We start from the raw sequence: 12,395 nt of genomic DNA on the forward strand, positions 1-12,395 counted from the left end.
CGCCATATTGGGGGGAGGGCGGCCAGCTGGGCCCCTGGTCCGGGGAGGGGACACGTCAGTGCCGCCGGCGACGTCACAGGCCCGCCCGGCCCGCCGGCCCTTGATTGGCTGCTGCGGCCGCTTACGCGTCGCGCTTCCTCGTCTGCTCCTCGTGTTCAGGGGAGTCGCTCTCTTTTTCCCTCGGCAGAGAAGAGGCGATGGCGGCGCTGGCATCTCTCGGCGCCCTGGCGCTACTCCTGCTGTCCGGCCTCTCCTGCTGCTCAGGTAGCGGCCTGGCCGGAGCTCGTTTCTGGCGAGCCTCTCATCCACGACTGGTGGTGCGTGGGGGGAGGAGGGGTGCGGGCGAAGCGGGGGTCTGGGCTTTCTTCCTCAGAGAGGCAGGTGGTCTCTGGTCGCGGCAGCCGAGGCCACCACGCGCTCCTGCACCACACACGTTTACCAAGCAGCCGGGCTGCTGGGAGAAACAGCCTAGTCTGTCCCCCGTCTGCTCCCGCGAGGAAGAGTCCCAAAGCCTCTCCCGTGCGCCTGGCCCCAGCTCCAGCAGGAAAAATGACACATGTCCCTGCTGCCACTCCAGGAGCTCCCGGTCCCGGAGGGGGGGTCGGACAGGAGCAAAGCTCTGCAGCGCAGGGCGATCGGAGCGAGAAACTGGGCCGGTGGAGAGGAGCCCCTGACCCGGTGCGGTGGGGCCAGGCCTCCCCAGGAAGAGAGGGAGCAGGGACGGTCCAGGCAGAGGGACCCGGAGTGCGGGCGAGTTAGAAAGGCACTGAAGAGGGAAAGATGAGTGGGCCTAGAGTGCCTAGATCAGGCGGTTGATTTGTTCCCCTTGAGGCCTTGCCATATCCTTATAGGGTTTTTCAGCGGAGTCAGATGGCTTCACACTCTTGAGAGGTTGTTAACACTTAGTGGCAGGATTGAGCTCAGACTGGAGTCCAGAAGTTTGTTTAGGAGGAGGTCCTTGCAGGAGCCCACCCCGGGCCTGGGGGTCTGGACTGCGTCAGGGCCACTTTCAGTGCATTCACTTCACCTGCCCTACTTCAGGCCAGCGCCCTTGATGCCTGCAGTGTTTCACCAGCCTAACTGGCCTCCCCGCCTGCACCCTGCTCACCTGCTGCTCAGGAACTCCCCCACGCTATAGCCAGTGATGCCTGGAAAGGACAGACCTAACTATCAAACCCCTCTGTGCTCCCCCGTGTCCATAGGCAAAAGGTCAAGTCTAGCAGAGCGTGGAAGGATCTGGGGGATGTGGCTCCTGAGAACCACCTCCCACCCATGTTCCCAGGCATCTTCCTCCCGCCATTCCAGTCCCACAGCCTCCTCTGACTGCCTCAGCCTAAGTCATGGCCCTGCCGGACACCACATTTGGAGAGCAGTTGGCGCCTTGTGATTTAGGTGGCACCTTTCCTTCCCTTTATCCTCTAGCAGTGTGGAGATGACTGCGGCAGCATCCTTTTTCTCAGTGCAGCCCTGTTCAAGGGGACAAGTTATGCTTATGGACCCAGACCCTCTGCCATTTCTTTCCCTCCGGAAACGCTGGGGCCAGTCGTGGCCTTCTCTCAACTGTCTGGGGCAGAGACCCTTTCCTTCATATCAAAAGCCCCCGTAGGTTGCCAGCAGCTCCATGCTTTGTGTCTGCAGAGGATGCCTTCAGTAAACTGTTCAGAGCCATGCATGGCTCTGAATTGAGGTCAGCCTGGCCCCCCATGGGCTTCTGGGGTGCTGCAGGGCAGGCTGCATCCCTCAACCATTGCGTGGCTTCCTTGTCTGCAGGTCCAGGCACAGACTCGAGTTGTGCAGTGAATTCATGCAGCACGCCCCCGACCCCACCCACACACACTCACCTGTTCTTCTGCCTGTACGTTGGGGTTCCACCTGTACAGAGCCTTCCCATCTCCCTTCCCCTGCCTTCCTTCAAGGCCATCCCACCCCTCTTTGCCACTGTACTTCTGACTGATCATTTGGATCTGTCTCCCAGACCCCACCTGGCAGGGTCCAAAGGGCCCTTTGTGTTCTCAGCTGATGAGCTCTGGGAAGTGGGGTTAGGGTGGTCCCTTCTGCCCCTAACCAGCAAGCACAAGCCAGGCCTTAGCCGTTCATCTCTGCCTCTCCACAGCAGAGGCCTGTGTGGAGCCCCAGATCACCCCTTCTTACTATACCACCTCGGATGCTGTCATTTCTACTGAGACTGTCTTCATCGTGGAGATCTCCCTGACTTGCAAGAACAGGGTCCAGGTGAGGCAGCGGGGGTTCAGCCAGGAGGGCGTGGGGGCGAGAGGTGAGCAGTGAGCCTGAGACCTTGGGCCCTCACTGGCAGTGGATGGGGTCAGACCTGGGGGTCCGTGTGGACAGGGAGAATCAGGGTTTTGATTCCCAGGTGTAGAAGAGATCAGGGCACAGCCAGGCCAGATGCTAGCGGATATTTAAAGAACATTCCCCCTCACCTGCCTGCTCTGCTGCATCTATGTGCGGTGATACAGACAGACACCTTGCTGCGTGTGGAAAGAGTGTACGCGTGAAGGGAGACAGCCAGGCTCAGCCCCCAGGCTCCTGCGTCCCTTTACTGGTTGCTCTTTGCCGAAGCGTGTGTCCACATGTGTGTTTCGTCATTTCAAGACCAAGCAGCCCTGGCCTCAGCCCCTGCAACCTAAAGGCCCAGAGAAGGAAGGAAGTTGGGCCTTCTTAGGTACAGTCTTCCTTAGGCAGCTCATTGGGTGTCCACGACCGCGATACCCGCTTCCAGGCTCAGAGGAGAAACGAGCCCTTCACTCATCCCGCCCCTGTTCAGTTAACAGGCTTGCTGTGGGTTAGGGAGGCCGGGCCACAGGGGAGATGTGGCCTCCAAGGAGGGAGACAGACGTGGAGAGACGGTGGCAGAGTCGTGGCAGGCTGGCCTCCGTGGTTCCCGCGCGGTACCCCCGCCAGACACACCGCAGTCCCCGGCTGTGCCCGGCGGCCTCCTTACCCACAGGCCGAGGGTGCTACTGCGGGCGGCAGAGCGGGGCCTCACCGGCAGCCAGAGGGGAGAAGGTGACTCTCCTTTTGTCCCCCCCCCCCCCAGAACATGGCTCTTTATGCTGATGTCAGTGGAAAACAGTTTCCTGTTACCCGGGGCCAGGACGTGGGCCGATACCAGGTAAGGGATGCCGTGGTGGTCACTTGCGCGGGCGTGGCTTGAAGGCCAGGCCAGCAGGGCTGGGGTCCTTGAACTCGATGCGCTGGCCGTGGCGCCATGTGCACTGCCCACCCCCTGCCGAACACACCCCACCCAGGTGTCCTGGAGCCTAGACCACAAGAGCGCCCACGCAGGCACCTACGAGGTCAGATTCTTTGACGAGGAGTCCTACAGCCTCCTGAGGAAGGTGAGTGTCCCCGAAGGCCACCCAGGCCTGCAGTAGGGAGGGCATAGCCCACTGCCCCAGCTGTCTCCACCCTGCGGTCCCCTCTCTGACTTGGAGCAGGATGGCCGGCGGGCGACTTCCTGCTCACCCACCCAACCTGGCCCTGTGCCTTCCGTGTCACTCCTTCACCCGCTTCTCTCCTTCCACGGCCCTGGCCGGTGTTCCTGCCTCTCCCACCCCACCCAGCATCGCCCCCTGACCCCAGCACCTCCCTCACAGGCGCAGAGGAATAACGAGGACATTTCCATCATCCCACCTCTGTTCACAGTCAGCGTGGACCATCGGGTGAGTGGCCGGCAGGGGCTAGCCCGACACAGGGGAAGGAGGAAGCAGGTGGCAAGCCTCGCCCTTTAGGGAGAGCTGGGGGCTGAGCCAAGTTGACTGGTGTGTCTTCTTCGCGCCCCAGAAGGAGGGTGGCTGGCGTGGCTGGCCTTCTCACCCGTCCCTGCCCCGAGAATGACTTTGGTCTCCTTTCTTGCAGGGCACCTGGAACGGGCCCTGGGTCTCCACCGAGGTACTGGCCGCCGCCATTGGCCTAGTGATCTACTACCTGGCCTTCAGCGCCAAGAGCCACATCCAGGCCTGAGGGTGATGCCCCCCACCCCCTTTGCTTCTTTCAATAAACAGTTACCAGCTATCCCAAGCACCAGGGCTGTGTTGCACACACGGGCAGAGCTGGGTGACCGGCATCCCTCCGCCTGCCTAGACGGCACAGGCACTGAGTGGGGGCAGGTCTGGAGGTCCCCTTCCTCCTTGTGTACGTTGCTTTACTCTTGGCCGTTGTTAGCGCTCCCTTCTCAGCCCCCTGTGAAGCCTTCGGGACCTAATAGCCAGTGCCCACCGTCTCCCAGCGTTGCCTGCGTGGTTCCAGGCGGGGCACGGGGCTGTCTCTCCCCTCCGCCGCCCAGTCTGCTGGCAAAGAGTGGCCTTGTTCTCCTGCCCTCGCCCAGCCTGCCTGGGCCCGCTTAGGGAAGGGCCCTCTGACCACCTGCCGTTTTGAGGGCAACTGCCCAGGGCAAGTGGCGTGGGGAGCTTCCCAGAAACCCAGCAGTCAGCGGCGCACGTAGCCACAGCCCCTCCTGGCCTTCGGAAGGGCTCCCGTGTTTGGAACCCTGGGCAGGAGCCACACACTGAAGTACTTCCTGTGCTTTTCCTGGGGGACGCTGCGAGCGTCCCTGTGGAGCTTATGCGGTCGCAGCTAGTACTCCAGGTAGCTGGCGGGGGGCGGGGGGTGGGGGGTGGTGGCCCTTCCAAGCTCTCCGCTCCAGCGTGGCGCCTCCCAGGATGCTCTCACCTCGTGGTGTCAGGTGGGGCACGGAGAGAGGCACAGAGGGGACCCGGAGCCCCAAGCCTCCGAGGAGCCATCGTTGGCCCTTTCCCGTTCGGCTGTGTACCTCCCCTCCTAGCGAGCCCTCTCTCTGAGCGCCTGATGGTCTCGAGACAGCGGGCGGGCATCCCTGTGCAGGCTCCGTGCTCCACGTCGACCCGCAGCCCTCCCGCCAGCCCACTTTCCCTGCTACCGCCCACGGCTGGAGAGGTGGGGGCCCAGGGTTCAAAGGGGCTGCATGCACGTCCCGGGGGAGCCCTTTCCCAGCTGCACGGCTTCGCTCAGCTGTGACCTGGCTTCCTCCAGGATGTCGGTGAGGGGTCATTGGGATCAGCGTCCATCAGCTGTTACCAAAGACACACAGCTGTGTGAATAACAAGCCTCCAGCGAGGCTGCACCCAAAAATGAGGCCCAAAGCCTACGTGAGTGGGCGGGGGTCTCCTCTGGGCTTTGTCCTCCACGGGAGTGTGGAGGGACCTCCTCCGGGCTGGGGGACGCCAGCTGTTCCCTGCCCCACAGCCTCGGTCCACGTGAAGCGGGTCAGCATGGGGTGACTGGCAAGAATAGGGAGGCTCCACGGAAGAGCCCCGTCCTCGCTCCCCAAACGGGCACGACAGGAACCACGGGGCCCCTGAGGGCCAGGCCAGGTGAGAGCTGCTGGCTGAGGCGCCTTCCGCGTTCCAGACAGGGCCGGCGGCGCTCAGGGGGCGCCTGCTGGCTGAGCTCTGCTCCTCCTCCTTGTAGGGGCAAAGTGGCAGCTGTTGGCCGCGCAGCGGCTCTTTTTGATCCCAGCTCCACCACTCCACCCAGTTAAGTCACTGGCCCAGTGCTGTCACTGGTCCAGTGCGCCGGTTGCCAAGGGCTTCCAGATCTCCTGGTGTCACATTTCCCAGAGCCAGTGAGAGCCAAGCCCCAGCACCAGCTTTCACGTGGCCAGGGGACCCCAGGTTCCGGGCCTGTCCTGGCCCCCACCCTGGGAACCCTGGGCCTCTGGCACCCCACCCCGGAGCAAAAGTGAGGTACCTCTAGAGCCATCAAAGTGAGCCCCCAGCAGCCAGAGAGGGATGCTCAGGGAACAGGTGGCCTTAGTCTCCCAACTCCAGCCAGTTTCCTGCGATGGGCTGGGTCCTCGGAACCCCATCCTTCACAGGGGCCTGTATGGCGTGCCCCCTCCCCAGGAACGGGGCTGGTCACGAGTTGATGTTCCTAGCCCCCAGCTCCAGAGGCCTCTGAGGGGTAAGAGGAAGGTGGTGTCTCGTGTTTGCCCCTTTTCATCAACAAGCCCTTTCCTCCCTTGAAGCCACTGCTGTTCTGTGAGACATGCTGGGTCTTCCCTCCCAGCTGTTCAGACAGCATGGCACTCCGCTTCTGGGAACACAGGCTCAGGTTTCTTGCTCGCGCCAATCTCATCAAATTAGCAAAATTAACAAGAGGTCTACGTTGCTCTTTCAAGAGAATTTTTAAATGTATCCTCACCCACTTAATGTGCTGGCAGCGTCCTGTGTCTTTTCAGGAGACTGAGCGCCTACTCAAGGGCTCACCGTGCAGACGATACCCCTGGAGTTGCTGTCTTTGGGGCCTTGGCCCCAGCCAGGACTTAGCAGTGTTCCTGGCACTGAGCAGATGCCCAGTGGTTTGCTGTGCTGAATGGAACCTCGGAGTTCCCGCAGCCACCTGGTACTCATCTGGTCAAAAGACACTTCTCTGCATCTTCTGAGGGCTGGGCACTGTGGGGTCCCCAAACAGGGAAGGAAGCTTGTGCCTTCTAGAAGCCTGTTGGCCCTTGCCCCCGCTAGGGCGCTCCCTGAGCTGCAGGGCCGGGAGAGGGTGGAACCACTACTCTAGGACTCTGACCAGAGCAGGGGTGTTGGCCTCACGCACGTGCCAGCTCCAGGCTCAGCCGCCAGTCCTGAGACAGGTCTCTGCCATCCTTCCTGCACCTGGGCACCACCCTTGTGGCCGTGGCAGACCTCTGAAATGACTCTGGTGGCTCTGTCCCTCCTCCCAGAGTGCTGGAGGCTGACTTGAGAACACCTTGCTGTTGCTCAGCTTTCCCCTGACCCGCCCGGCCCCACGCCAGCCCCCGGTGCTGGAGAATGAACACGAGGAGGCCAGGAGTCACCCTCGAAGGCAGCTTGCTTTATTCTCACGATGCCGGCAGGGGGCGGGGGTGGGCAGCCTGTCAGCCTTCCATCTGAGGCTCTCTGAGCCGGAAGTGCCCCGAGGCCAGCTCTCACTAATGCACAGGTCCCTGAGGGCTGCCCGGCCCACACTGGCAAAGTGGGGCGCAGGGCATCTTCTCCCCAGTCAGCCCACCTGGCAGGGCCCGCCTGTCACTCAGCTCCAGGCCACTCCCTAGCTCTGCGTGGGTCGTGTCACCAAGGTCTGCTGCTACTCATGGGACTTGGCTTCTGGACCCCTCACACCACTCAGGAGAGAAGCCGAGCTCCAGAAGGCGTCTGGCACAGCCCTGGGCTCGCTTCCTTCTTCTTGGACGGGCACTGACCCTTCAGTCCCCGCAGTCGCCGGGGAAGGAGGTGACCTCCAAGGTGAGCCTGGCAAGCCACATCGGAAGCTCCCGGTCCCCACACCTCAGAGCGGAGACCACCAGCAAAGCTGCTTCCCATTCTTGCCTTCATTCCCCCACCTCCCCTCCCCCCATCCCCCTCCCTTGCTTCCCCCCACCCCCCTCCTTCCCAGGTATCACTCGGGGATTCCACCTCTGTCAGGCTGCCTGAAGGAGCTGCCAGCCCTCAGAGCAGGTCCACAAAACAAACAAACCAAGAAAACAACAATTGGCAAGCACAGAAAAGGAAAAGAACCACAAAAATCAGGGTTGCCTTTGTCTACAAGTAACGGACATTCTCTTGTGCTTAGGACAGTCTTCTTTTCAGCTGACTTCCCTGTCCCCAAGTGCCCACGCTGAGAGCGCTCTGCAGGGAAGTGCGTGTGTCTGCGTGCGTACATGTGTCTGGGCTGGTGTCTCACACACACACACGCCTACGGCTGAAGGGGGGACCGATAAGGGTCTGCCCCCAGGCCAGCTGTTGATGTGGTCGCTGTACTTGGGGAGAAGGAAGTCACCGATGGAGAGAAGCATCCCTCCTCCTTCAGGGGCTTCTGTCCGGTAACACAGTCCCACGCGCACACGCAAGATTCTACGGGAGAGCAGAAGACGGGGTCCCGGCAGGCTCAGTGGCCCTGGGCCAGGGCGGAGGACCCGTGCCCTGGAGCACAGCCGGGCTCAGACGGTGGTGACGGAGAGCAGAGGGTTGTAGACGCGCTTCCCGTCGGCCGAGCGCGTGCCGTGGGCCAGCATCTCCTGGATGGTGATCCAGTTGTCCAGGATCTTCTTGCTCCGCTTCTTCATGGTTTTGCGGTGGCTCAGCGCGATGATGTTGAGCTCAGCCCTGCTGTCGCCGCTCTGCTCCCTCAGGCACTCGAGGCGGCTCTGCAGCATGAACTCGCGCCGCCTCCGCTGCTCCCGGGCCCGGAGCAGGTGCTGCTTCCGCTCCTCCTTGCTCCAGTAGCGGCCCATCTTCATCTCGCTCACCGCGTCGTCATCGGTGGTCATGCCGCTGCGCTCCTCCCGGATCTTCAGGGCCCGGGCTTTCAGGAGGCGGTCCCGCACCGGCCGCTTGGCCACGTAGCGGGTCCCGTCGCTGCGCACCTTGACCTTCCACTCCATGCGGGGCGCTTCGGTGGCCGCCGCTGCCGCCGCCGCCGCCGCCGCCGCCCCACCCACCCGAGGGCCACTGGCCAAACTCAAGGCGCCGTGGCCCAGCTCTTCCAGACCGCGCGGCGGGGCCAGCTGCACGCAGCTGTGGTAGCGCTCGCCCTCCTGGCCCTGGCCGCGGTGGCGCCGCGACAGGTAAGGGCTGCCTTCGGGGCCCATGCGCTCCAGGGTCACCCCCGTCTTGGGGCCGCGGCGGACCCGCTCCTCCGAGCGCTGTCTCCGGCCCACCTCGGGATCCCGGGAGAGGGATCGGAACTTGGCGGGACTCCCCTGCGGAGGGGCAGCCTTGGGGTGGGCGGCGACAGGGTGTCCGGAGGGGGTCCGGTTCAGGTTGGAGTTGCCCCCGGCGGTCGCCCGCCTCAGGGGGCTCTCGGGCAGGGGCTCCGCCAGCAGCGGGGTGCTGCGGCAGCTCTCACCCGTGTTGTAGGCGCTGGTGCTGTCCTTGTCCGACTTCTCAGGCAGCTCGGAGATGTCAGACAGCTCGTGCTTCTTGGGCTCGCCGGCCCCCAGGTCGTAGAGGCTCTCCTCCTCCAGCAGCCAGGCCTTCATGCAGCGCTCACGCAGCTGTTGCATCTTCTGCGCCCGCAGGATGTTGCGGCACTTGAACTCCAGGTGCCGCAGCTCCTCCTCCAGCACAGCCATCTCGTGGCCCACGCTCTCGTTGCGGTTGACATCCAGGGCGCCGTTGCCGCCGGCAGCCCGGGGAAAGAGGAGGCCCAGGGGGTTGCCATTCTCCAGGTGGCACTTGATCTCCAGCAGCTCGCGGTAGCGCTCGTACTCCTCATCCGTGAGGCCCGGCACGTCGCCGCCACCCAGCCCCGCGCCCTCGGCCAGCAGGGAGTCCATGCTAAAGTGGAAGTCGCGGCTCTGCAGGGCGTCCCCTTGCAGGCCAAACTTGCGCAGGGGCCCGGGCGTGTTGGCGGTACTCAGGGGCTCGTCCCCCAGCAGGTCGTGCTCGGAGCTCTCCTCGTTGCGCGTGCTCTCATCCGTCCGGCCCACCCCACTGTCCAGCTCCTGGCTGTTGCTCAAGCCTGGGCCCGCATCAGGGGCCCCTTTCTCCTCTTCGTTTCCAAGCTGGAGCTGGAAGATGAGCCCCGCTCAGTCTGGGACCCACCAGTGGGGGCGCCGTCGGGGGGAGGATGGAGATCGGAAGGGCTTTCGGGTCTGGTCCATCTCCCGCAGCCCCCCAAGCCCCTCCTCCTTCTGCCCTCCTGCCCACCCTCCCCGCCCTCCCCACCACCGCCCTTCCTCCTTCCTCACCTGCTGGGCAGGGGGGGATTTCAGCTTCCGCGCCCGCAGGTCCCCCTCGTTCTCAGAGCCACAATCGTCCAGGAAGTCGTCCCGGTCACTGTCCTTCCACCGCTTCGCCAGCTGCAGAGACAGGCCCGTGCTGTCCCCACTGCCTTAAGGGCCTCCGCAGACAATGACCCCGCTTGCGTCGAGGTCCCAGCCCACTCAGCCATCAGAGGCCACAAAGGGAAATGGGCCCCGGATGCCCCCCCGCCCTCCACCAGTGCCAGGTTGTTGGCATGTTTGTGCCCTAGTCGGCAGCTTTCAAGACAGAAAGCCCCATGTCAGGGGACCCAGGACGCCCTACCGGGCACACACACCTGGCTCTCAGGCCGGGCCACCAGCAGGGAGATGTTGGTATTCTCCTCCTGGCTCAGGATGGCCACTGCCTCTTCCCGGTTCTGGACGTCCACACCATTTATCTGTGGCAGGCCAAGGGACAATCAACGAGGACACCAGGGCTGGCTCTGGGGCAGGCTCCAGTTGAGCTACAGGGGTCCCCTCGCAGGGAGCTCCGAAGCGAGCACCCTGGGCCAGGACAGGCTCTCGAGCGCTGGCAGGATGGAGACAAGTGGAAGGTGCCGGGGGCGAAGACAGCCTGGCCCACACAAGAGCGCACGTGCTCAGAGAGCGGCGTGGAGCAGGACGCATGCTCACGTCTGGGGCACGGAGGGACAGGCTGCTAAGGGGCCCGAGCAGAGACGCCAGCAGAACCCACGGGCATACGGGAGCCAGGCGCGCGGGTGTGCAGGAGGGAGATGAGTCCTAGCCCTGGTTTCAGGCACGGCGGGCTGCCCGGCACCAGGCTGGGCTCTGAGCAGCTAGAATGGGCCAAGGAGAGCCGGCGGGGCCTGCCTGCCCTGCTCACCTGGATGATGCGGTCTCCCTCGCGGATGCGGCCGTCTTTGGCTGCGATGCTGTTGGGATTCACCTGCAAGGCACGCGCATCGTGGGGACTCGGCCCCTCCCTAGGGTGCCCGTCTGGTAGGAGGGGGCAGCCTTGCCTCAGAGGCCCCAGTGTGAACGGAGGGCTGATTTTTTGAGCATGGCAAAGTATGGGAAAGTACCCAGCACCTGCCAGACGGGTGGCGGAGAAGAACCCCTGTGATTACCAGGAGGGCTCCTGAAGGACGTGGCGGGAGAACAAAGCCTGGCCGGACCACATCCTGCCTTACCCCGCAAGGCCCCACTGTTCCACTACGGGCACAGGTCTCCTGGGGACGACTGCCTGGCTGGGCACACACCGAAGCCACTGGCTGCCCTGGCCTCGCCGGCTGGCAGCCTCCCTGTGACGCTAAGCTGGCTCCTTATGGGCCGCCTCAGAGCCCTGGGCAGCGTGGCAAGGCTGTGGGGATAGGATGGCATGGGAGTCTTCGTGTGCCACACCCTGCCTGCCTCAGCGCCTGCCACCGTGGTGCCCCGGCCCCCTCATAGGTGCTGTACAGATGGGCACCCAAGTCCAGCTGTCACGTCCCAGCACACAGGAAGGCGTACGGAGCTCCACTGCCTTCTAGAAGATCCCAACCCCCCGTCCCGCCTTCATACCTCTCCAACATAGATGCCCAGGTCCTCCTCGTCATCCGTGCGGTAACAGACCATCAGGCCCAGCTTGTCCCGGTGGCTGGTTTTATACAGCTCCACCTCCTGCCACAAGGGGGATGGACAAACAGAGGGAGAAGCTGCAGGGACGGCAGCCTCGGCCCAGCCTCACCCCCCGGACCGTGTCGCCTGAGCTGAGTTTCCAAAGGTCTCTCTTACCATCCCAAATGGCACGTGTGTCCTGTGGTGTCCCCTACCAGGAAATGCCCAAGACACACACAAGACACACAGGACGCACAGCATACAGACATGCGTGGGACACAGACTCACCAACACACACTGACAGAGGGACCTCACCCGTGCCCTCCCCAACTCAGCCCAATTTGGCCCTTGAGCCCTTGAGCCACGCGTGGGAAAGGGCCGCGAGGCCCAGCCGCCTGGGGGTTCAGGAGCCAGGCCTGAGCTGGGCTACAGACAGACGTCCCGGGGCTGGCGCCCAAGGCTGGCCACCAGCTCACCTCATACTCCAGCTCATCCATACGGTCTGCCTCCTGTGGGCCGCCCTCCATGAACTCCGCCGGGTCATAATACTCGTGGCTGATGGGGGGGCTGCCCAGGAGAAGCGGGGCGTCAGGCCAGCCATCTGCTCCCCTCCCTCCCTAGCCCCGGCTCCCAGTGAGCTCAGCATGGAGCCCTGCTCTGGGTGCAACCTCGGGAGGCGGCGGCCCGGCTACCTCTTCTGCACGCCCTCCTTCTGAGCTACATGCATCTATGCAAAGAGCGGGAACGCTTCTTGAACAGGAGTGTGAGGGCATCTGCACCGAGGACCCAGGCATGCCTAGCTCTCCCCGCCCCGCCCTGTCCCATCCCATCCCACCACATCCTGTCCGCTAGCTCAGACTCCTCTAACCATGCCAGCCAGCAGGGACCGACTTCTCCAAACTGCGGATGCCCCTCCCACCTGGCACTGGCCCCACTCATGCAGCGCCCCCAGGAGTTATCCAGGCCCTGGAGGATTGCTGGGGAGCGGAAGAGGGCCCAGTCTCTCTCCGGGGGCGGCCCTCCTTGCCCCGGGGCTAAGCTTGGCTACTGCCAGCCCCAGGCC

At 63.6% G+C, this 12,395-nt stretch overlaps 2 protein-coding genes across 10 annotated transcripts in view; one reads left to right on the forward strand and one right to left on the reverse strand.

The window, feature by feature from the left end:
- The first annotated feature begins 105 nt into the window (after positions 1-105).
- SSR4 (signal sequence receptor subunit 4) lies at positions 106-4,035 on the forward strand. Of its 3 annotated transcripts, none has more exons than XM_082377706.1 (6): positions 107-264; positions 2,117-2,232; positions 3,059-3,133; positions 3,270-3,359; positions 3,618-3,683; positions 3,880-4,035. In XM_082377706.1, exons 1-6 carry the CDS (start codon positions 198-200, stop codon positions 3,982-3,984), a joined length of 519 nt encoding a protein of 172 aa, XP_082233832.1. In that variant the 5' UTR covers positions 107-197; the 3' UTR covers positions 3,985-4,035. The 3 variants fall into 3 exon arrangements, with proteins under 3 accessions (XP_082233833.1, XP_082233832.1, XP_082233834.1); XM_082377708.1 differs by having other exon boundaries at positions 110-264; positions 2,114-2,232; XM_082377707.1 differs by lacking the exon at positions 3,270-3,359 and having other exon boundaries at positions 106-264; positions 2,114-2,232.
- Positions 4,036-6,849: 2,814 nt separating this feature from the next.
- Positions 6,850-12,395, reverse strand: part of PDZD4 (PDZ domain containing 4) — a 30,491-nt gene continuing 24,945 nt past the window's right edge. For 6 of the 7 annotated variants that reach the window (XM_082377692.1, XM_082377691.1, XM_082377695.1 and 3 more), the window contains 6 exons: positions 11,809-11,899; positions 11,297-11,395; positions 10,620-10,682; positions 10,072-10,173; positions 9,722-9,832; positions 6,850-9,541 (listed from right to left, as the gene is read on the reverse strand). In XM_082377692.1, coding sequence (XP_082233818.1) covers positions 7,970-9,541; positions 9,722-9,832; positions 10,072-10,173; positions 10,620-10,682; positions 11,297-11,395; positions 11,809-11,899 — 2,038 coding nt within the window. In that variant the 3' untranslated portion in view covers positions 6,850-7,969. The remainder of the gene's footprint in view (positions 9,542-9,721; positions 9,833-10,071; positions 10,174-10,619; positions 10,683-11,296; positions 11,396-11,808; positions 11,900-12,395) is intronic. The other variant, XM_082377693.1, reaches the window with a different exon arrangement.

The sequence above is a fragment of the Balaenoptera borealis genome (assembly GCF_965194805.1).
Source record: "Balaenoptera borealis genome assembly, chromosome: X".
Lineage (NCBI taxonomy): Eukaryota > Metazoa > Chordata > Mammalia > Artiodactyla > Balaenopteridae > Balaenoptera > Balaenoptera borealis.